We start from the raw sequence: 26,364 nt of genomic DNA on the forward strand, positions 1-26,364 counted from the left end.
TAGGCCCAAGTCCATAAAAATCTATCAGGAAACTCTATAAATATAGGAGTTCTCTTCATTTGTTGGGGTGGGAAATTTTGTACTCCGGAGAGAATTCTCCCAAGAGCTAGAAAACTTTCAACTTCTAAAGTTGACTGACCTCGAAGATTAAAGCTCCTTTGAAGATACAACTTTTCTTCCAAGACTCCAACTTCAAGAACATCACGTGCTCCACTCACTTCCTTAAATCAATCGTAAACGTCCAATCGAGCCAAAATAAGAGGATCAAAATTTAGAGATCGAACCACATCTCATCAAATCAACATAAATACAACATCAACACAAGTTCAGCTCCACAAATCAAATTTCCTCAGAAATCTCGTGTGAACAAATTAGCACGTTTGATGGGACATCTCTACATCTCATCTCTCTCTTGTCATCCAATCTACAAGAAAATCAATGGCATCAAAGAATGTTGCATCCAAATCTTCTGTTGCAAGCAACTCTTACACAGAATCCATCACCCACAATCGTTCAAAGGGAATCACCTAGGAGCAGGATCAAGGTTCTGCCATCGCGCCAGAGCATTCTTAAGCAATTGATGGAATCTCCTAAAGCTAGGATTGTCACCAAACAAAATTCTTTATATGATAATTCTGATTCTGTCTCTAGCAAGTCAAAGAAGGAAGCACAGAAGCACACCCTAACGTGATGTCTGTCATGATGGCTTATATAACGATCAAGGTTGCCATGGCGAAGATGGAGAAAAAAATAAGCTCTTGATGAAGGTTGTGGAGGAACGAGACCACAAAATCACAACTTTGAGAGAGCACATACGGATTCGTAAAACTGCTGAGTCGGGTCAAACTCTTATTGTTAAAACTAGTGATAAACGGAAGAATGTGGTGCAAGAAAACCAACCACAACAACAATCAGCTTCTGTTGCTTCTCTCAGAGTTCAAAAGCTACAAGATATGATCGCGAGTTCCACTAGAGCTCAGTATGGAGGATCGCCGCAAACTTCTTTCATGTACTTTAATTCGTACACTAAGAGAATCGACAACATAAGAATGTCGCTTGAGTACCAACCTCCGAAATTTCACTAGTTCGATGGAAAAGACAACCCAAAGCAACACATCGTCTACTTCATCGAAACATGCAAGAAGAAGGTTCAAGGGAAGACCAGCTTGTAAGGCTGTTCGTTCGAAACCTAAAAGAAAATGCTTTTGAATGGTACACCGATCTGAAGTTGAAAGTCATTGACAGCTAGAAACAGCTAGAAAAAGAGTTCCTCAACCGTTTCTACAGCACCAGACACACTGTAAGCATGATGGAGTTACAAACATGAAACAACGAAACGAAGAGCCAGTCATCGACTACATCAATCGATGCAGGGCTTTGAGTCTTGACTATAAAAATTGACCCATCGAACTGTCAGCTGTAGAAATGTGCACCCAACGCATGCACTCGGGACTTCTCTACATTCTGCAAGAAATAAAGCCACGCACATCTGAAGAGTTAGCAACTCGCACTCATGGTATGGGATTGAACATCGCCAACAAAGGAGCTAAGGATTTTCCTGTTCCTAAAGTAAGAAAAGATAAGAAAGAGATCAAATTTGCTGAAAAGATAGTGAACACCGTGAAGAAATCTATAGTCGTAAACACGACTCCAATGAAATTCTCCAAAAGAAAAGAAGTAAGAGCTGAAAAAAGGATGATAGAAGCGAGAGACGATGTCTGACATTAAAAGAAAGACAGAAAAGAGTTTACTCATTTCTTGATTAAGATATTGCAAACATTCTAGAGAAACTACTGGAGAAACTGTTGATCCAGATATTGAAATGTAAGCGACCTGAGCAAGTAGAAAAGGTAAATGATCCCAACTACTACAAGTATCATCCGGTCATTAGTCACTCCGTAGAGAATGTTTTGTGTTGAAGGAGCTAATTCTAAGGCTAGCTCGAGAGAAAAAGATTGAACTAAACTTAGAGAATGTAGCTCAAACAAACCATATTGCAGTAACGATAATGTCAAAGGCTTCTTCGTCAAGATTGGTTTTTTAGCAAATGGAAAGCTTAGTCCAGTTCAAGACCTTTGAGCCTATAGTTGTCCAATTCTATCACTAAGTTGCACCCGAGGATTCTCAAAGAAAAGAAAGATTGTTCGAAGAAGACAATGAAGGGTGGATCATTGTGACACGTCGAAAAAAAGAAAGTCGACTCTGACCCAAAAAAAGTTCCGCTTCTACAGAAATTATAGAAGAGGGAATAAGACTTAAAAGAATAAGAAAAAGAAGAAGACTCGAAAGCCTAAACTTGTGCACAAGGAAAACAAGGATTTCTCTCGACCTCAGCGCTTAGTACCTTGGCAAACTTCTTTCCAACAAGATTCTTTGTGATTATCAGGATGAAAACCCAGAAGTCATTGCGTGTCATGCTATTAACGCAAAGAAGGAGGAAAGCATCCCATCAAGAACACTAAAGAAAGAGGGAGTGACGAAAGAACTATCAAGGTTCAATGTGGGTGATCTACTATTACTTTCTCAAGAAACCAAGACCATCGCATTGTCAAATTCGAGTGCTCCAGCTGCGACATACGAGAGTACTCCTTATTACATGTCTATAAAGTTCTCAGATGAGGATTTCCTGTTAGGATCTAAACTTCATAGTAGACCCTTGTGTTTCTGGATATGTTCGAGAACAAAGAGTCGACCAGATTCTCATCGATAATGGATCAGCTGTCAATATAATGCCCAAGTCGACTATGAGCCAATTAGGCGTCTTGATGGACGAACTCTCAAATAACAAGTTGGTAATCGAAGGTTTCAACTAGGGCAGCCAAAGAGTAATAGGTATGATACGCTTAAAACTCATAATTAGTGACCTAAAGCCTAGTGCATTGTTTCATGTCATAGATTCGAGAACCACTCATAAGTTGTTACTCGATCGTCCTTGAATTCATGGAAATGGAGTAGTAACATCGACACTGCACCAATGCTTTAAATTTTATCAAGACGGCATAAAGAAGGTTGAAGCAGACTCTAACCCGCCCTCAAAGGCTGAGTCTCAATTTGCAGATACAAAGTTTTATTTGAAGAATGACAATAGCCAGAAGTCGTGCCTATAAAAATTCCTCTTGTAAACAGAGAAGATAATTTACAGCTGAAATCACTTGTAAATAGAGAAGTTGCGCATTTCAACCAACTACAAACTCTAGCCACTCTTAATAGTAGTCAGTAAAACAAAACTTTCCAAGGACTTTGGTCACAGCACCCCAACTTGTTTGACCTTCAATTAAACGTTCTCTAAGAGAGAGCTCTATCAAAATTAAGGGCTCAGTATGGATAAAAGAGTGTAAAGCCCATGTGTTTTTTCCATAACAAAGATATCTCCACAGATAATTTAGGAAGAATCGAGTTGTGCTTTAGGCGTGGTCAATGATTAGCAAAATGACCAACCCATGATTTTTCCACAAGGAAACTAAGTCCATCTTCTTTTGATTGATTTCTATCAAAAAGTATTACAAGGTGTTGGACTCCAAACAAGAATCATTCTGTGAAGTAAATCATCGTTCTGCAAAAAAAGATCACTAAAAACAAGTTTATGCTGATGAAACGATCTTGGAACAAAGAATAGATGAAAGCAGAGAAGACAAAGCAGGGCATCATAATAAAGTTGGATCATCTATCATTAACAAACCTCATACATTGTGAAAGCAGTAGGACATTATGATAAAGTTGCATCGTTTATTATGAACAAACCTCAGAAGCAGTCAAAAAAGCAGGACATCGAGGAGATTACCTCATATATGCTTAAAAAAAATGGACCTTATCCTTTTTATAGAGTTTCAAGTTGGTGAAACAAATTAACTACTAACCTGAAAATAAAATAAAAGAATTAGTTAAAACTTTAAGAAAAAAGAAAAAAAAAGATTCTCTTACCTTTTTTCTACTTGAAGAAAGAATAATAAGGTATGGGGTTTATTCATAAAGCTAACAAATCTAATTCCCATAAGGATTTGGAATAATTTTAAATTTTTAAATAATTAAATTCAATTCAATTATCTTATGTTATTTTATTTTGAAATAAAATCTCGAATTTTACTTTCGGATGTTTAATTTTTCTAAATATAAGTAAAGTTCAATTACCTTATGTTATTTTATTTTGGAATAAAATCATGAATTACACTTTGTGAAATAATTAAGCATATTTAAATATTTCAAAATTAAGATTTTACCTTTAAATTAAATTTAAAGATAAATTGGACAATTCTAACGATTTCACATGAATCAATTTAATATTATTTACTTGTATTAAAATTCAATTGAGTCAAAAAATAAACTTAATTCAGTCCAAAGTTAAATATGAACCAAATCCATGTGATTGGACTTGTTCCATGGACCAACTAGGCTCAAATCCCGTCAAGGAACTCTATACATAGAGTTCTCTTCATTTGTAGGGTGAAAAGTTTTTTACAAAAATTGTCTCAAAAGCTAGAAGACTCTCCAACTCCTGAAGTCGAACGACCTCAAAAATTTTAACTCATTTAAAGATAAAAAAAAAAACTTCATTCCAAGACTCCAAATTCAAGAACATCACGTGCTTCGCTTCTTCAAATCAAGCGTAAGCATCCAATCAGATCAATTTCTAGAGATCGAACTGTATCGCATCAAATCAATATAAATAAACACAAGTTCAACTCCACGAATCAAATTCCTCCAAAAATCTCGTGCGAACATACACATTTTTAAATTAAAGCTAAAATGCACAACCCACATAATAGAATGAATAAAATGAATGTTTTTCAAAATATCAACACTTGTTATCGAAGAGAGCAGAATTCAATAGAAAAGTAAACGCAATAGGAAAGTAAACGCTTTATTGAAGTAATACAAAATTGGTGAGATAAATGTAGAACTGAAAATATAACGTCTCAAGCTCAGAATCTGTGAGCATGCTAGTCCTTAGTGTTGTTTGTCTATGGTTGCATGCCCAAAAGTCCTCACACTACCTTATGTTTATGCTTTCGTACTTAGTGTAAATGTACTTAACTTAGCTTGGTTTCTTTAATTCTACGGTCCTTGCTTATACGTAACATTTTACACTTTTCACATGGGAGCTTGTCATAACTGAAAATGTTTAAAATGTGTTATAGGAAAAACTCAATAGTCAATTCTCCGACTAAAAACTTCTTGTACTCTTTGCAAATCGAACTTTTCTACTGTTATAACTCTTCAATGATTGTTTTTAATTATGTTTTCAAAGCTTCTCTTTCTCTCACACATTTTATAAAATCATTTAACTCAAAATGTAAAAAGAGGCTACATCATACTTAGTCTTTTCATGACTTTCGAATTTAATATGGCTCTTTCTCACCATGTTAGAGCAAATACTGCACAATTACCTACCCCGTATTTGAAAGGTTGTGATTATTGCACCCAACAACTTAGTAAGTCATCTTTGCTTGTCTTGATTTGATGGTAAAAGTGAAGACTACTATTTCCGTAAATCAACCCGAGTCCTTTCTATATATTTTATCCCAAGTCATATTTCTTAAGAAATTTTCTAAAACTTTGCTAACACAAAATTGTTCCAAGTTAAGTACAATTAACTATGAAGTTCCTATCGCTACCACTAAAAATTTGTTAACCAATATATCCTCAAGGATCCTTCTCATTCAGATGCACTCGTATATCTATTTAAATTGAAGAGTTATAAAGACTATCGTACTAAAAATTAAGCCTAAACTTCAACTTAACAGTTTTTTTGTTTAGCTTCTCCCTAAAAGTCAATCCAATACAAGATAGGCCTAAGAATTTAATTATCCAATCCAAGGTTCTGAAAACTAATGTAGAGACTTGGAAAACATTGCGCCCTTTATAATGCTCCAATAAGAATAGTTGCTTGCAAAAATGAACTACAAAATATAAAGTCTAGATTTAAGAAAGCGATAAACTTTATAATTTCAGAGTCAAAACAATCTTTCATTTCCTGGTCACATCTTCCTTTTAAAGAAAATTAGGTTGAGGTTATAATGAGCTTCTTCTAAGTAATCTTTCATAGGTTTTTTTTTTTTTTTTTGGTCCTTCAACATTCCTAAAAGTATTTTTTTTCTCTTTGGCAATATTTCATTGCATGTCATAAGTGCAAGTATTATAAATTCTTTTTTTTTAACTCTAACCTCCACTAATGCAAGTTCTATATCAATTAAACTATGATAATTTGATACAATTGTATATTTAACATAAAGGTTTGCTCTTGAATGCACATCTCAAGTTCTCCACAATTAGCCATATTATATTTTATGACCTAAACAACCTAGTACCTCTCTAATGCATCTTCATCGCCTTCTATAATACTATTAGCATCGAACATCATGGTAGAAAGGGATGGAAACATAAAAAATCATAACAAAAATCACAAAAGTTTGTTAAGGTTTGAGTGACAAACCAACAAAAATTAGTACGAAGTAATTAGCAGCAACATTGTTGATGCAAGGTAAAAAATTTGTTTTATTTAAAGTTTGTTTCATGATTTGAAGTTTCTCGTACTAAAAGAAAAAACTCACTCCCACAACAAGGTTTAGTGAGATATTATATAATTTATTGGTTGACTGGACTTAAAGAATTTTCTTTAAGTTGCCTACGTACCTTTTAAAAAAAAGAATCAAGTCATAACGTAGTTCTCCAAATTTTACTTTATCTAAAATCAATATATTTGAATCAATTTAATTATTGACAGTAATTAGACTTGAATAGTTCAAAAAAAGATCAAGTCGATCAATAATACAACCCACATAGAGATCTCACCAATTCTTACCACCATTTACACAAAACGGGTAACATGATCACCACGTTTGGATAAAAAGTTCTTATTTTGTTAACTATGGAAGTGTTTCTCCATCTCTTTTTAAATTCTACCAATGTGAGGCTCTGATCCAAAAGAAAATCCGGTTAGAGAGGACCCAAGATAGCTAAGTATGAATAAGAGGACTTCGACGAGGAAGGATTTGATAAAAAAAAAATAAGGTGATGCGAAGAGAAGTGTTTTGGGCCTAAGTGTTATCACGTTAAAGTAAGCAACATGATGAGGTTACCTGCGAGGAAGAAGCATACATTTGATGCTAAGAACTAGGTGTGTGGCGTCGCAATGCAGAAGAAGTACCTACACCTAACTATGTGTACTTCGATGAAGTAGGAGTCGTGTTGGAAAGACAAGACGACCCTCTAAAGAAATTAAATGTCTTGTGTATATGGGTGTGTATATGGGTTCTTGAGAAGAAAAGTCACGTAAGCTGATTTATTTATTCTTAATAAAGAAAGATCTTTGTGACGTTTATCGTGTAAAATTACTAAGACTGATGTATCCAGCCCGGATCCAAACATTGAAACTAAAACTACTTGGACGGCTCTTATATCAAGAAATGAAAATTCTTTTTTATTCTTTTCAATATCATTTTTTGAAAATAATTGTATGGAATCAATTTTCCCATAAATTAAAATTCTTCTTTCAACAATTTTTACACAGATTTTCTTTGAAATTGAAAGTATTTTGAAAATAAATTGTTTTTGAATCAAGTTTGAAAATTCCTCAATTGAGAAAATCATTTTCTATTTTTACATTACGAATTGATTCATTTGACACATCATTTTCACTAGAAAAGGCAGTATGTTGCTCCTCAATTTATTTTTGAGTAAGATCTTTTGAAGAAGATTTATAGGATAAAAAATTATACCTAGATGTGCTAAGACGGATCACTGCTGACCAACGGTCTCATCGCGCTTCCTTGCGTCTTAAACATGGACGTACAAGCAAACGTAGAATCTGGATCTTCGAAATTGAATCCCTTGAATTCAACGAAATTTGAAGAATAAAGACTATTCAAGAGAACTAAAAATTATCAATCTTTTATCTCCCAGAAATGAAATTTGAAAACGAATTGAAAGGATATTAAACTTTTATTGAAGGCTCTAATACCAATTGCTCAATGCTAACCACAAAGAGAATTAAGATCGATAGATTACAAGAAGAAAGCGGTCAAAATATTAGGAACTTAATGTTTTAGGGCTCGATAATATTTCCCAATGTGCTTTGCAATACACTTTGAAAGTCTATTTATAGACCCCGAACCCCAAATTTCAAAAACAATTAAAATAAAAAAAATTAAAAGATAAATTCAAATCAGATAGAATTATCTTATAAAATAAGATTGAATCAGACAAGACATCTTTATCTGAAAAGATTCTTTTTTATCCAAAAAGTCTTAAAACTAAATTTATTTATACAAAAAAGAATAAAAAGATATTGAAAAACTAAAAACTTATCTACACTTATTAAATATCCATAATGGACATTATTAAAACATATGACCTAACTTTAATAAGTAAATATATTTATACATATTTATACAACTACATATTAATTATCTACATAATAGTAAGAAAATATATAAACATTTTTATTGACCATTGATCCATGGAGAAATTAAAACTTTTTCCATATTTGTTGTCCTTTCTTGTAAGTAGTAAATTATGTATCCACTAATTGTATTCCCTACGATAGATTACTGACTAACAAACGAACCCATCGCGCTTCACCATTGCGCCTTACGGCTGGGACCATCAAACATAGTCAAATACTCCATGAAATACATAATTTCATTTTTAGCTCTCACTTATTGGCACTTGTTGTCTTCAATTTTTTTCTGTATTTCTAGATGACATATCAACATTTACAAAGTAAACTAAAATTTTTACAAAAGTTTACTCATCAATTACACTAGATATGAGAATGTACAAATTTTTTTTAATTTTCGTTTTTTTTAATAATAAGAATATGTATTTTGTGGGTTCTATGATAGAATCATAAACAACGATAGGTTTTTTGAAAATAAGATTTGATATCGAGTCTTAACACAAACCATTTATCGAGGGTGACAACTCGAGAATAATCTATAAGAGGAGTAGAAGACTCCCTATTGGATGAAGGAGAGGCAGGAGGCCTCATTTAAATGACTCCGACACAAGGACGAATAAGATTGGTCGGATGTCTAGGTGGAGTTGATGACTCCATGGGAGACCCAATCCGTATACCAGACAATCATGATCTTGATCGGATTACCGTGGTAAACCCTAAATCCATTGCATATTGAAATTTTTTCACAATAAACTACTGCAAGTAATTCTTTTTTTACTGTTGAATAATTTTTTTGTCATTCCAAATTCCTAAATGAAAATTGAATTATTGATTCGATCTTATCTGAACATTATTTTAAGATTCCTCCATATCCGATATCAGAGAAAAGCAATTCTTTCAATACGGTTTTCTTTATAATAAATTCATTTTGAAGGGATTCTTTGTTAAGCTCAAACTTTGATTCATAAATAATTACATTTAATTGAGATCTAGTATCCATTTCTGTTTGGGTTGGAGAGTTGAAAGGTTTTCTTCATAAATAATATATGGTATTCCTTGACCTATTAGGAATCAACTCACTTCTACTAGAGGTACTTGGTCATGAACTCATGAAGCCAGTAGAATTCATGTTTTTTTAACAACAGGAAACCTAGGTAATTCGTTTTCAAATTTGATTTTTACTTTTCTATCAAAATGCTCAATGATATGAAGAACCTCTTTTTCCTTCTTTTGAGGGACAAAAACGTTATCTAAAATCCAACAGGGATTTCTTGTAACTTCGTCCCAAGAAAAGAGTTTTGGAACACTAATAGATCATTTGTTGAGATTTGTTCCAACCAATATAGTTTTCCTTTGGTTGAAGACAATAAAGCTTTTGAATGCATGGTAGTAGTCAAAACTTTATGACTAACTCCTCCAAAATTTAATCCTTAGCTCAAAGTTTTAAGAATATGTGGATTAAGGGACACCACAAAATTTGGAAAACAATTAAAATATATAGGACCATTGACCAAATTTGATTCAATTATTCCTAATAAAAAATTTAAAAGATCTTTGTGACGTTTATTACGTAAAATTGCTAAGACTGGTGTATCGAATTTAAATCTAAACATTGGAATTAAAACTACTTAGACATTTAAAAATTTTAAATTCTCATACTATAAATATTTATTTTTTAAAATTTTATTAAATCCAAAAATATAATTTCTTGGATCAAGAATTTATACCTGTATGTGCTAAGACGGATTACTGTTGACAAACAATCTCATCGCACTTCCTACGTCTTACTGTCGGGACCACAAACTCAGACACGGGCTTACAGGTAGATGAAACTAGATCTTCAAAACTATCGCAAGATGCTACTAAAGTGAATCCCAAGTTCAAGCGATGAGATGCATGTGGAAGCAAATTTCAGATATGTGCAAGGAAGAGATGTGCTTGAAACTAAAGGCATAAGTGAATCCTAAGTCTATACATAAAATGAATTTTGAGACACTAATGAAAGTAAATCCCACGACTATCTCGAGGTGCTGGTGAAGTAAATCCCAAATCCATGCAATGTGATGCTGATGAATGTGAATCCCAAGTCTAAGAATGCTACAAAAGCTTGTAGAAATCTGAAGTCCATCGTTAGATACTAGTGATGTGAATTTTAGGTCTAGGTCGTTAGATGTGGATGGAGTTCTTTATAATAAATGACATCAATGAGTTGGTTGCATGATGTTATTGTCATTACTATGGTTGTCTTTCGAGAGGTTGAGAACTTGTGTCGTTATGCTATATCTTATGTTCATTAGTATAAGACAGTTATTACCAACCCAACCCAATCCAAAAAAATTTATTTGGTTCAGATTGGGTTGACCGTTACATCTAGAACTGATTGGATTCATTGTCAGTCTAGATACTTTGGGTTGGTCCATAATTTTTCTCTAACCTGGCCCAACCTAACTTATTGGTTAAGTGAAATCTCTATGTAAAGTGTTAAGTCAATAACGAGAAGTTATATTTATTTCACTACACTATTAGTTGTATTTATGACTTAGCGAATAAGCCTAAGTTAAGAATATTAGATGATGGAGTAAAGTCTAAGGATTAAAGACTTCCGCTACAATAAATTATATTCCTAAAACACAAGGTAGAAATTTTATGATAAGGCAGATTGCAAGGAAGTCGTCCCACTATCTAGGCGTTCATTCTGTTATTTCGCGGTGAGTTCTGTTATAGATGCCTAGGCGACACGCTCCCATTTAGGTTGGGACGTGACAATTAGGTAGGTCTTTTTTCATCCCAAAAGATTCGTATTCTATCCATGTTAGGTTATCTTTATCATCAAAGAAGGTAGAGCTAATCCAAGAACATCACAATAGTATGACTATTATTTTCACTCTCTTCCACTGCTATAATAAATAAAGAATATTTAACCAATTTTCAACAACTCAAAAATAAGAGCATTGAACAAACGAAGAACCGCCAAGAGAGAGAGGCAATGGCATCCATTCTTAAAAACATGGGAAAACAATACAGAAGAAGCAATCGAAGTAGATGTCTTATGAATTTGTATATGTGAGCATCAATAAAACCCACAAGTAATAATCTCGTGGAATGTCACTGACAAAAGGGATATCCTAAAAAAGCTCTACCTAACAATCTTCTTACTAGAAAATCATGATATTGTTATTATAAAAGGAACTCATGATACCGACCGTGTTTGGAATTATTTTAGATACTTCTAGAGGTATGTTCCAGCAACCCTTACTCTAAGTTCTTCATGAAAAATTCTAACTCATTAGAGATATATGCACAAGTTGAAGTTCCTTTATCTAGAGAAAATTGTTCTCATTGTTAGTCATTGTAGTATTGGCCTTCTAAGGCTTTCACTCAATCAACTCCTCCTGTCCCAATTTAGAAGACAACTTATTAGAGGCATTGTTGACCATTCCCCTTCCAAAGATCTCTCACTCCTATGATTTTGGCGAGGACTCAATTATTGGCACGAGTAGCAAGGAACTTAACCTTCCTCATTTGGACTAAGTTTTTTTTAGTCATTTTTTAGGAATGCATTCATTGTAATTATCAATAAAATATTATGTACCTTTTAGTTGAGAGTTAAAATATCAATAATGTAGTGTCGCAGGTGCCTCAATTCCTTGTGGTATTAGGCCTAAAATGAGGTTTAACAAAATACAATGATCTTTTGAACAGAAGTTCGTTCTATAGGTCCTACTATTGCACCCATTAGTTGTTGAACAAAATCTCTGTTCTACAAAATGTACTATATCCTTGAGTTCTAAGCCTACGTGAAAAGGTCATGACGTACTCTATACTCACTAAAGCATTATTTAAGACAACCATAAATTGGTTACTTAAGACAACCATATATTGGTTACTCAATGAAAATTCATGGTGTTGAAAATGCTAGAAATATCTTAGTTGGTCACTCCATGGAAACTCCTAGGCTAAAAAGACATAAATATCTCTGTTTAGTCTAAAGGACACTTCATTGAATCCACAAACACATTAAAAAAGCATGAAACTCTAAATTTTTTCTTAAATCCTTAATTGTTTGGATTATGTTTAAACACCTCAACTAACCTCGCAATACGATAATCTATTAAACCTTATACATAATTTGAATATCAAGAAAATTGAGACATTATTCAAGGTAGGTGGCCATTCTATCCATAGTATATGGAACAACGAAAAAAAATGTTGTAAACATTTAATGTAGACAAAAAAATTTATGATATTAAATTACAATGAAGGAATATCAACTTCACCTTCCTAAATGAAAAGCTAAGAATCTAATAGCAATACTTAGATGCAGCCAAGACTACCATTGAATAAAAGATTTCGATACTAATTACAAATTACCACGTCACTTACTAATATAATTGTATTTGTGATTAACTAAAAGTTGGCATGTGTCCCAAGTTAAATTTAAACAGACATTACACAATTTTATTATAATGTTTGATCGGATTAATTATTCTAGTTTAATTAAATATTATTCACTTGCACTAAAATTCAACTGAACCCAAAATTAAATATGACTCAAATTCATGTGATTGAACTCATGAATATGGTCCATGGACCAAACAAGACTCAAGTCCATAAAATTAAACTTATTTGTAAGAGTTGAAATTTATAACCCAACTTAGAGAAAATTCTCCCAAGAGCCAGAGAACTTTCCAACTAAGTCAACCACCCTACCCTCGAAGATTGAAGCTCCTTTGAAGATACAAATTTTCTTTCAAGACTTCAACCTCAAGAATATCACATACTCCGCTTCCTCGACCTCAAATCAAGCATAAACATCCAGTCGAGAAAGAATCAAATGACTAAATTCTAGAGATCGAACTACATCACATCAAATCAACATAAGTTCAACTCCATGAACTAAATTTCTCCAAAAATCTTATGTGAACTACATCTAAGTTCAATACTTCACCCTTTCAAGTGCACCTAAGCATTTTCCATAATCTAGTATCTAATATAGATGATTAAAAGAAACAAGTCGATACAAAATAAGCTAATTAGTTAATTTCTACAATAATAAGAAAAATAACTTTTCAAGTGCACCTAATCATTTTCCATATTCTAGTATCTAATATAGATGATTAAAAAAAACAGGTCAATACAAAATAAGCTGATGAGTTGATTTCTACAATAATAAGAAAAAGAAAATACACTAAAATAAATCATAAAGAAGTTATGTTCTCCTTTCCACAGTGACAGTTCGACAAATCCTCTCTTCCCCTACAAAGATTTTCCTTATTCATAATTATAATTTTGGTCTAACCTTCTCTTTTTAGACCTTTTTAACTACCATTGCTTTTGTGAACTCTGCAAACTTCTTTTCCTCGTAAACATTATGTCTTAAGAAGTACAAGTGACTTTTGAAAGTAAAAAAACTTTTTCAAGGGATTAAAAATTTCAAGGTGCTGGATAATAAAGGGTGCATTGAAATAGAATATCCAAGTACATGTTCAGAGATACAACGCTATCAAAATTTTATAAACAAATGAAAAAAGTTGAATTTTTCATTTGACAATAAAGATTTATCAAGACGATTGAATAGTTTATGTTTCCTTTCTTAAAATGAAAAATTTAGAAGCGAAGAGAATGTGGAAATATGTGCACCTAAATAAAAAGGTAGATGGATTTTCGTTTGACAGGAAACATTTATTAAGAAAGAAATTTGAAGTTAGAAAGGAAAGTCTTTAAAAGTCATGGTACTAAAAGGAAGGGAAAAAAAAAAGATATAACGGCTAAATAACTATAGTAATCCTATTTGTAGAAGATACTAAACTTCACACATCGATAGAGCTTCGCAATAATGCTTACTACAACTGTATTTCATATGTATCAAATTTATCAAGAGATCACGAATTTGTCATTTTAATGGTGACCATCTTCTCAACAGAACAGATTGATAAACATACATTTATGATCAAAATATATTTCCCTAACTTATTTCAATAATACCACTACCATATAGTTTCTTATTGAAAAAGCATGTGAGATAATCAATTAAACCTTCAGTTAATACTAAAGTTATAGACTGTTGTAATAGATAGAGGGACAACAGAAGAGATAAACACAAGAAACTTTGTTAACCCAGTTCGACCAATGATACCTACGTCTGGAGAGCTACGCACAGCCCTGATAAGTAATTTTATTAAGATTCACACTTCGTCAAAATACATTGATACAGCAGAAGACTCTGTTCAACTATATGACCATTTGATATGACAAACAACTGCAGACTTCAGGCTCCCCTGAATATGTGAGTATCCCTTCTCAACGTTGTCCGACTTCAAACTCCCTCTGTCTTCATCCGTGAATCTCCTCAACGATTCCTTCATACTCTTCTGACGAATACGGTGATCACGCAAATCACCATGTTCTTGGCATACTTCTATTGAGATATAAATATACTTTTTGTTTGATCTGTAATCCCAGAGAACTATCTCCTATCATGCTCATTTCGAATTTTGATTTCATTATGTCAATGAAGTTATCAACAAGTACTTTAGGAAATCCTCCAAATATAATATCATCGGCATAAATTTGAGCTACGATGAGATCACTGCCGGTTCTATTAATAAAAAATGTTCTTGTCAGTCCACCTCTGAAATATCCAAAAAAATAGACCATATTCTGGTTTAGCATCCACTTTCGATGATATTCTCTGTCCACAAGAATATAACAAGTACTTCCAAAAATATGAAAATATTTAACATTAGACTTTCTGCCCTTCCACAGCTCATATAAAGTCATATTAGTTCCAGATCGAGTGGTAATTATATTGTGAATGTGACAAGTTGTGTTAATAGCTTCTGCCACAAAATGCAAGCATAAATTTCTGACATGTAACATGACTTGAGCCATCTCCTATAATGTTTTATTTTTCTTTTCAACAACTCCATTCTGCTGAGGAGTTATAGAAGAAGAGTATTCATGATGTATTCCCTCAGAATCACAGAAGTTATTGAGATTTTCATTTTTAAATTCTTGGTCATGATCACTTCTGATTCTAACAATTTTCACTCCTTTTCTCGCTGCAAAATCAAGCACAAGCTGATGCAGACTTTCATATTTGTCTTTCAAAAATCGAACCCATGTAAATCGAGAAAAATCTTCTTCACCTACAAACACATATTTCTTTCCACCAAGACTTTCCTTTAGGCTTTTGTTGGCTGCTTTAGTTTGCTTCTCAATTAGACAATTTCCACAAACCTGTATTTTGAACACCTATCATAGCTTCATTTTTTACAGTCTTGTCTATGCTTTTCAGGTCGATTGTCCTAGCTTTCTGTGCCACAACTAGGTTTGATCTTCTTTATTCAAATGACAAACTTCTGAATTATTGGACATCTAGTTATAGCAGTTATTCACTTGCCGACTACCATTCATAAGAATCTGATTATCTTTATTAATTACCACACAATTGTCTTTGCTAAAGTTTACACTATAGCCTTGATCACATAGTTGGCTTACACTAATCAAATTTGCTTTTAAGTCATCCACATATCTAACATCATACAGACATGGAAGATTATTTTTGGCAATGTTTCATTTCGCTATGATTCGTCCTCTTGCACCACCTCCAAGTGTAACATGACCAGAAGTGCATTCCTTTAGTTCAGAAAAGAAGGATTTGTTTCCTGTCATGTGTTTAGAACAACCACTGTCAAAATATCAGGCATCGTCGTGACTTAAACAGATGTGAATGCAATATTACACTGTGCAGACTGTTTAACTCTCCAAACCATACAACTTCTTTTTCTCTTACTTTGTTTTGCAGGACTTACTTTATACTTTTGATTGTTGTGTTTTGCCTTCCACCGATACAATATCTCTCTGTAATTTATAGCAAAAAGATTTAATATGGCCTTTCTGACCACAGTAGTGACAAATCCATTTACAAGTTTTAGCTGAAGGACTAACTACTTTCGTTGTCGTGACTATATCTGTCTTGTCATTAAGTGATACAGGTACAAACTTTATTTCGGTTCTAGTATTGACCTTTCTTGCAAAAGCATCAAACCCAAGACCATATTTGTTTAAACCATTTTGTCCTGAATTTAATATTACATCTAAGTTCTCAGTTCCTGAATTTAGCATTTTTACAGACTTTAATGTCTGATCATATTCGCATTGAATTTTCTTTAACTTTAGCTTTAGAGATGACATGGCATACATTAATCGTTCATTTTCTTCCATAAAATCCTTTTTTTTTTTTTTTTTTGTATTGCTCTGACTTCAGAATCTTCTTTCCATAGGACTTTCAGCTCTTCAAATGTCAAATTTTTATCACAAATATCCCCAGAACATTCACTTTAATCTATAGAGTCAGTTTCTGAAATACATACTACAAATGCATTCATTTTGTCATCTTCTTTACCATCACCAGTATCTTTATCTAACAAAGTAGTACAAAAGTTCTTCTTTTGTCCTCTTAAAAATGTAGGACATTCAGCCTGATAATAACCAACTCTCTCACATTCCCTACATCTGAAATCTCTTCGTTCGCCTTCTTTTTTTCGTCCATAATCACTATTTCTCCTGTTTGAATTTTCATTAAACCTTCTCGTATTATTCTCACCATCTTTACTTTGAGAGTTAATCAGATTTTGAGCGTTTAATCTTATGGTATTCAAGTTTTTTAATTTCTTGACCGCATTAGTTATACTGTTTGATCAGGAGGTCTATTGATTCGTTCATGTTTGCTTCAGTGTCACTTACAGCCTCCTCACTTACATGTGTAGATTTAAAAGCAATCCTTTCTTACTTTCTCTATCAGCAGTGGTCATCTCAAACGTAAGCAACGAACCAAACAATTCATCAAGCTCAATGGCAGTGACTTTCATATCAAATTTCCTGGGCAGGGATCGAACTACTTTTTGCACTATTTTAGAGTCAGGTATTTTTTTCACCGAGCATCAAAGATTCATTTGCGATTTCAAGCACTCTCTTATTATAGTCAGATACTCCTCGATCATTCTTAATGCCTCAAACTTAGACGTTATCCACTGTAATCTTGAAATCTTTACTTTGGAAGTACCTTCATACGCTACCTCCAAGATTTTTTAGGCTCCTTTGACTGTACTGCACGAATTTATTAACTTGAAAACGTTCAGGTCAACACCATTAGATATCACGTTAAGTGCTCTAGCATTCCCAACAAAAGCTTGCTCTTTAGCATCAATCCAATCAACTTCAAGTTTTGGAACCGAAACACCATTCAAGATAATCATAAGAGGATCATAACCTGCCACAAGAGCTCTCCAAGCTTTTCCATCTAACATCTTAATGAAGAAGATCATCTGAGGTTTCCAATATGAGTAGCTTTTACCATCTAAACAAGAGTACGAGATGCAGATGGTCTTTTTCTGATTATCTCCATGATCTTTCAACCCGCTCTTTCGTTTCAGCCGCAGCCACTTTAACCACCAATCGAAAGATCAGTCTTCGTAATCAGCACCCAAGCTTTTTTTTTCTTCTCTATCTTTTTCTCGCACGTTTCAATCCTCTTTAGAGAACATATATAACCCAACTTGTATCTTTTAAAAATATAAGATCTCTAAAGAAGAGAAATTTATTTTATATCTTGGAGATAAATAAAGGGATTCCATAGATACAAGAGAATCAAATATTCATTGATTATCTTCTCTTATATATATCTTCTCTTTTAATTTAAAAGATATTCTTTTAAACAAACCACACTTCAACACTTATGACAGAAGAAAATCAATAGGGGAAAACGTAGCCGTCGATGAAGGAAAATAAAGATCAAATACTAGGTAACATCTTTAGAAACAAATTAAACATCAATATTGCTATCAGACATAATACTCTAAACCATGTTTGGCTTGAAACGCACATTCAAATGGAAATAATTTAAATATATAACTTTCTCCATCAAATATATTATGAAACTTCAAAGCTTACTTAAAGTTCAATGTTTTGTTCGTAAAATTCACGGAAACAAACATTAGTTCATGTCTAAAAGACACTAACATTAGTTTGTACCAAAAGAAAGATAAGTATCGTGACTGAAAACTATCATTCAATAAGCCACTTTAATCTACAAAGTGATGTCGATGAGAATTTAGAATGTTTCTTGAAGGTTAAACATACTTCACGCTATCATTGAAGGTTGCACCTAGCGACATAGCTAGGTGGGAAAGATCATCTTCACAATTGATGGGAGAAAGCTAGAGTATACCTGGAATTCTCTAGAGTCAAAAATACTTAAGCTGGATCTTGAAGTTTAAGCCCGAAAAACTAGATAGTTTAACGCATATAAGACTAAAACTTATTATTCCTCCTTTCCTATGCAATAGTACACATGACAAGGACTTTTATACCATCCTACATCTGCAAGGTAGGTTTATAGTCTTTTCCTATCGGTCTGTAAGACCTTCCATTCATCATACTTACAAGAGGAAGCGTAAAACCGACCCTTCAAAGCTACTAAAGGCAATTGAGACATGAAGCAGTTATTGAGAGTGCGTATTGTTGATAAGAAAGGTAAGGGTTTTAATACAACAGGAGAGGTAGGGATGTTTTTGGTGTTAACCCATCGAGTGGATAGGTGTTTTCTTGTTGTTTCTCATCTTGTCTTCCATGTTCTTGTGTTGAAACACTTTGAATCATTTCATCATACTAAGAACGTGAAAGTCACGATAGTCCTTCCCTATTTTACACAACTTTTTGGATATGTTTTTATAATTTCTTCTTACAAATATCGTCTCTAATGGCTAAACACAAAGATTAAGAGAAATATTCAAGAATGTTAGAGATGATGATTTTACGATAAAGGTAGGAAAGAGATTAAAATCTTTGTTATAACTGCATAATATTCATTATCAAGTTCACATTTCCCACAAATAATAATAGAGGACAAAGATTAGATGTTTGTTTCACATATACGATACTGTCTTATTTATATATATGACAACGAGGAGAACCTTCCAACTAAAAGTGAACTCAATTGAATGCTTAACGACATTGAGAAGAAAAAATCTTTGTTCCTCGTCTTTCTTCAATAATATAATTTCATTTTTCAAGGATAATGATTTGATATTACAAAAAACTTGGTCTTCTAGGTACTACTGAACCCTTATCACATGCTTTTAGACCCAAAACAATTTGAATCAACTGTCAACATACGTGTTAACAAGTTCATAAAAATTATTCTATCTCGACTGAAAAAACTCAAAGATCAAATATTATATGCCTGATATTGAAGGAAAATTAGAAGTTCGAAACTAAGAATCAACAAATATTCCAATTAATTATTATTATCAGTTTTTCTCATTATACGAGAGATTTTCTTAAGAGAAGCTAAGGGAAAGAAAACAAAGAACCTCAATAGATAGGATTTTAGGAATCTTGTTCTATGCCTATCTAATAGGTAGGCTTTTAGGAATGTTGTTTCTATGCCCATCATAGCTAGGATTCTAGGAATATCGTTTTTATGCCCATGTGACTTGATATGTTTTGAAGTTTAAGAAATTTAAAAAGCTATGTAGCTAAGTGCATGTTCGAAAATGGATTTAAAATTATAAAAACCACTGAAATATAATCACTCAAAATTATTCTAATGTTTATTGTATACTTCTAAATTCAATTTCTATAACATCAAAATTGATGTTCGTTTTATACCTCTAAATCCAGTTTTTGTAACATCAAATTTGGTTTTGACCGATCAAAAATGTGTATCAAAGTATCTTAAAAAATAACGAGAGTAACTCAAACTGTCCCAAATGCACTAAAAAGGAAGCAAGGAAGTCTTTTGGAGACCTATTCAAATAAAAGAGCTATAAGTTTAGACCAAACACAAAAGAAGAGGCATAAAAAATGTGATGCTCTAACCTTTGAGCTACATAAAACCCTTATATTAGGGATATGTAGTTCAAATATCTCTGATCCCAACTTCATGGAAGGCAATTATGTTTAGAAAAAGGGAAAGCTAGATGCAATCCAGAATTCATCTCAAAACTTTGATATCTTCTTAAGGCTTCTAAAATTGACCATTTATTAGCGGTGCATGGAATAGTACCAAAAATCTTGAAAGATAAGAAAATGAGTTTCACCTTTTTACTTGATTAAAAAGTTTAGTAGCAATGAATAAGAAAAGGACAAAAGAGAATTTAAAGGACGTTGATCAAAAATCACATACAAAACTCAAGTCCCAAGACAAACTATATGACAGGCAAAGTTGAATTGATTTGTGGATGTTCAACTTTGGTAATAAGAATTCGATTGCAAGCTAAAGACAGAAGAAGCAAGTGGACTACCTTCCTAATTCGTACATGCCTTAATTGCTATTTCCAAAGGTATGATGGTTTTGTAGTAGAAAAGGATAATGTTCATGCATCACTTCTATAATATGTCAATGATGCTCTACTCGTTTGTAATTATGATTGTAATATGTTGTAAAGAACTCTTTTTGCAAACCGTGACTGATGAAATTCAAAACAAAACTAATTGATGCTAAGGTTTCGAATGTAGAATGACAATTTCATGTACTATCAATTCTCTTCAATATTCCATTACATTATATGCTATTATTTCTCGTGCCATTGTCCATTGAGTTTTAAAATTTTCATTTAACGGTAAAACTCATTGTTTGATTTATTTTTTAATTTTTAGTTTTTACGTTATTAAGTTTATATTTTTATATGCCTTTTATTGGTAAGTTATTAAGTTTACCCTTACACATACTATCACATTCTTTCATATTCCTTTCTCCAAACACATATTACCATAACAGTACTAATAATATCATTTCCCCCAAACACATATTATCATAACACTATCAATAATAACTTTTCCTCCAAATACATACTATCATAATACTAGCAGTGTTCCGCCAAACTGACGGCTCAATTGTTCACCAAACATGTTGTTAAGTTATGGAGAGTCATAGTGAGTGACAGGAATGGAAAACTTATTGACTCCTTCCGAATAGAGTTATTTACCTTTTAAGAGACGAGCCTAAACATATCGTCAAGCTATCACCCCAAATTGACGATCAGATCGAGCGATTCAACTACTGCTCGAGGAATATTTAAGTCATTTTGCAAACGCAAGACAAAAAAATTAGGTCCAACTGTTGTATGTAGCCCAATTCTGTTTCAACGTTCAGATTAGTGTCCACTAGGGGCTATTTGAGATTGTTTCTGGTAGACAACCTGTATTGTCACACCTTGTCAATCATCCCAATGTAGGGAAGAACCCCAAACCCACAATTCTACCAAGGAGTGAAAACAGACAATAGACATCACCCGAGCGTACTTAGAGAAAGCCTCGAGGCGGATGTGGACAGATAAGAAGCGATGGCCCCTTGAGTTTCAGACAGAAGACCAAGTACTCGTTAAACTACGACCATAACATATCAGATTACGGAGATGCTAAGATCAGCACCTCGTCAGAAAATACAAAGGACCAGTAGAAGTGCTGAAAAGGGTAGTGAATATATCTTATGAAGTAGCGTTACCCACACGGATGAAAATCTACCCAGTAATTCATGTGAGTAACTTGAGACCCTACCATCAAGATGCTGAAGACTTGCAGCAAAATGTCGTAATTCGCCTAATCATCAACCTTAATCGACAAAAAGACAAAGATGTAGAAGGAATTTTGACTGAACGAGAAACAAAGGACAGAAGACTTACACGAAGAATACATGAGTATCTGGTAAAATGGACAGACCTTCCTGTGGAAAATAATAGTTGAGAAAGAGTCAAAGATCTAAAAGTCTGGACACAGAAGATAGAAGAATTCAAGCTTCGCAAGTCGACAGGGACGTCAATTATTTAAGTTGGGGGTGAATGTCGTGAACATGCTTATCCAATGGGGAGAACGTAGATGAGGACCGCATATCCAAAATACACCTAATTTACCTTGTCTTTATGTTTTCTTTATTCGTTTATCTATTGTTTTTCATTATCATGTTGTCGAGTTGGATTGTAATATTTCAACTTTTATATGCAAGTCTGCCAAGGCTAAAAATCCCAAAATGTACTGTAATTGAGGCATAGTAGTCGTGAGTCCCCAACCAAGCTTTGTTGCGCTCTTCAATACTTTCATTTATGATGTTTTCAATGATTTCTTTCTCACGTTTACTTTTCTCAAGAGTGAAGGGACGCTACATCATATCGAGTTTGACCACAAGCTTCGAATTTTAAAAGACTAACTTGTTAATCGAGCAGAACAAGTACCGCACAATCATATTTGAAGGGTTACGATTATGACACCTGGAAAGCTCCAACCCTCAAGAGTTAGAGTTCTAGGGTTCAATATACTTTTCGTTTATCCTTTTTGTTGATTTGATGAAGATACCCTTTTAGGTATATATATATATATATATATATATATATATATATATATATATATATATATATATATATATATATATATATATATATATATATATATATATTATACTAGACCTTTACCACATGGATCGCTTCCTTAGGATTTCTATTTACAGGTGAAAGATAAACTAACACTTGGTTCTTTAAGCTCCAATCGATTGAAAATTCAAACAAAACCTGACATTCATTAGGGTTCTTTAGGCACAGGAAGGTTGAGGCATAAAAAACAACTGTGTATTCAACTTAAATAACTGTAAACGATTTTGTATTAATGTTCATATTCCTTTTTTATATTATTAGTTCTTCTAGCTCTTCTTTACTTCTCTCTCATGCCTCCTGTTTAGTTTTCCTTCTTTGGGCGATTGAAGAGCCCAACTATCTCCTACCCTTTCACCCATCTATGAATAATTTTGTTACTGACACTATATCGAAGCGAAAGCTCTAGAAAGCTTACAACTTGAAAATTTTAGAAATTATTGAAAGGAAAAAGTTTAGCAATAGAATAATATAATCCAAAACAAGAATGATCTTGCTTCTCCTACAACATAACATCACATCGATCAAAACACTTCAAATGTCTAGTATGTAATACAAAGGACCAAGGCTAACAACAATACCGTTAGTACAAGATGCAGATACAAGTTGCCTAATGAAGTTAACAAGCACTTCAAAACATAGTGTTAAAGAAGGAAAAGAGAGAAGTTAAAACATCAAAGCCACATCGGGAACCTAAAAGCATAATTCAGTCGTGTTGTGAAATTAAGAAGTTGTCTAATAAAGTTCGTGAAGATTTTCATGTGAATTTCAAAACAAGGTTCAAGTTAAAGGAGGAAAAGATAGAAGCTAAAACATCTAACCTGCATCAGGAACCTCAAAATAAGTTGTGTTGTGTAATTAAGAAGTGAATGCATTTAAGGAGCATTCAACTTAAGATGCTCACAGCATGATAAATGGGAAGACAAGGGTGAAGGGACATAACAATTCCGTTAATTTCATTTCATAGACGTGGAGAAGGAGAAGGATGCACAGGATATCAGTGCATCAATGACCATTAATATCTCTGTAAGCATTAAGCATGGAAGCAAGGATTAAGGCTATACTTAAATGACCAAAAAGAAGCTGCCCTAAACTTCTTAGAAAGGACACTCGAAAAGAGAGAAATTGACTAAAAACCATATTAAAGGATCGATAAGAGAGTAGTTCCAAAACAGTGACAAATAGATATAGTTAAATAGTGAAAAGGGATAAAAAGTTGAGAAAGAAGCTCGAACTTGAAAACATAGAGCAGCATCATTGTGGCAAGAAAAACCACTAGGAGATAATAAGAAAGTTGTCCTTGATTTCAAGAAACTTCCATTGATCCATCCAAATCCTATCTTGTTAAAACAGTAAAAATAATTGCACGGATAGGGAAGAGTGAACCAGATTAGGGAGCTAAGGAAGCTAATTTAAATAGTAAACCAATTTTTGGAACAACACTCCAAAAGATGCAAAGGGATTGAGGAAGAGACAAGTATTACCATCACTGTGGAAGGAAAATCCCTAACCGGCACCTTCTCATACGAGACCAAAAACTACTTGAAACTATTCCAAGCTCAAGGCAGTGAAGGGAAATAATTAACCTGGTGGAACTCCAAGGGTGTAGCTCATTTCAAAAGCCTATGAAAAAAATGAGTACGAACAACCAAATTTAACTAAAAGGTGTAATTCTTAACATATGAAATTAATTTTAAGAAACGGTGGGAGAGCCTAAGCGAGTACCTAATGACAAATGGAGTGATAATAAACTACGGGAGGTACGTATGGGCCAATGCGTGATAGGAAATTTTCGACCAATTAACATGTCTGTCATCAAGGGCTGCGTTGGGACTGTTTTTTTCAAATTTAAGCTCAACACTCAAGAAGTCCAACCCACACCAATTAATTTTGAAGTCCACTTAAATTTAGCGATCCAAAACAAAATATAGAAAATAATAATAGGAACAATCAAAATAAGTAAAAGAAAAAACTCTCGAAGCAATTATATCATTGTTCTTACTCTCTTCCTATCTAAATCATTATTCACACCTTGTCCCTCTTCGCAACTTCATACTCCAATTTTCACCTTCTACTTTTTTTATTATTATTTTTTTTAAAATCAGCCTGTTCTTAGATACCTAAGTTAAGAAAAGTACTATAACAATTAATCAGGTATCATCATGTATGTGTTTGTGCGTTGTATAGAACAACAGTATGAAATACATTGATAACTTCAAGATTGTTAAGTATCTCTCTTAAATATAAATTAAACACAGTCAAAGCTCATACTGAAACTTCGAACGAGATAAATCATTAGAGTATAGTGCAGTTTTGTTTGAATGGTGGAGCCTGATAGGAAGAGGGAATTTATAAGAAGTCTCGGTTTGATGAACAAGTCGAACTTGTGGAAAAAGATTTCTTGCCCTCTAGAAAGTATTGGGGTCCTAGGGTTCTTGATGTGTTTCTTGTTTATCTGTTTATTGATTTGATGTTAGTTCCCTTTCGAGTTGTCTTTTGAAGTTTATAAATAAATCGTACCAAAGCACTCCTATGTTCTTGGGATTGCTTTATTGGAATTTATCTTGGGATTGCTTTATTGGAATTTATGTTTGCAAATGATGGATTCCTAGCAGTTTTATTGCTAATTCGAACACATGTTGGCTCTCCAGGCTCTAATTGGTTGGAAGTAATTCGTGCAAAAACTATAACTCATGGGCTCATCAGGCATAGAAAGTGCAAAAACTATAACTCATGGGGTTCATCAGGCACAAAAAAATTGAGGCTTAAACAACTACGCATTCCCTCTAAATAGCTCTACTAACGGTTCTTCAGGCTCTTATTTATACCTACGCCTCTTTTTTTTTTTTTTCCTTAGGGAGATTGAAACATCCAACAATTTTCTACCTTTCCATCCACCTATGAAAACTTTGCTTCTTATAATATATGTGATATGTAGGCGCACACAAATACATATCTAAGCCAAGCACATAGAGCTGGGGCTTAGAAATGCAGTGTGGTATCATTTTTTATAAGAAACAAGAGTATATATAGAGCAGCAGCATCATAATTGTCAGGCAAGAAAAACACCCATAAAAAAGATGAACATGATTCAGAAACATACACCAAGATTAAGCAAGATCATTACGAGAGAGATATCTCTTCGATTTCAAGGGACCTTCAATGAGCCATTCAAATATCTAGATTAAAGATACTAAAAAAGTGATGCTAATTTTATTCATAAACCAATAGGAGGTTAGGACTCTCAAAGCAAAGGACTTTCTCACAACGCTTTAAGAGATACATAGGAATCACTTCACAAGACAAATAGGAACTGAGGACGCTTCAGAAGAGAAAAAGGAACTGAGTAGAAAAAAGACGAACCATCACTCTCTCTAAGGAGTAAAATTCCTAATGTCGCCTTCTTTTAATAGATCAAAGTCTACTTGGAACTAATCGAAGCTCAAAGAATGTTTTGGGAAACGACAAGTCCATTAGAAAGGACATTGCTTAATTTATGAGCCTACAAGAGATGGAGCATGAACAACAAAATCCAATTAAAAA

The 26,364-nt window shown here is 33.3% G+C and overlaps 1 protein-coding gene across 7 annotated transcripts in view; it reads right to left on the reverse strand.

Annotated features, from left to right (window-relative positions):
* Nucleotides 1–26,364, reverse strand: part of LOC103500957 (ubiquitin-like protein 5) — an 84,011-nt gene that overhangs the window by 53,041 nt on the left and 4,606 nt on the right. The window contains exon 1 of one of the 7 annotated variants that reach the window (XM_051079794.1): nucleotides 3,782–3,855. The exons of the other annotated variants lie outside the window; for them this stretch is intronic. Within the exon in view, the coding sequence (XP_050935751.1) occupies nucleotides 3,782–3,786 (5 nt within the window). The 5' untranslated portion in view covers nucleotides 3,787–3,855. Of the gene's footprint in view, nucleotides 1–3,781; nucleotides 3,856–26,364 lie in introns of those variants that run through there. 7 annotated transcript variants of the gene reach the window in all.

This window comes from Cucumis melo, chromosome 12 (assembly GCF_025177605.1).
Source record: "Cucumis melo cultivar AY chromosome 12, USDA_Cmelo_AY_1.0, whole genome shotgun sequence".
NCBI classification, from domain to species: Eukaryota; Viridiplantae; Streptophyta; class Magnoliopsida; order Cucurbitales; family Cucurbitaceae; genus Cucumis; species Cucumis melo.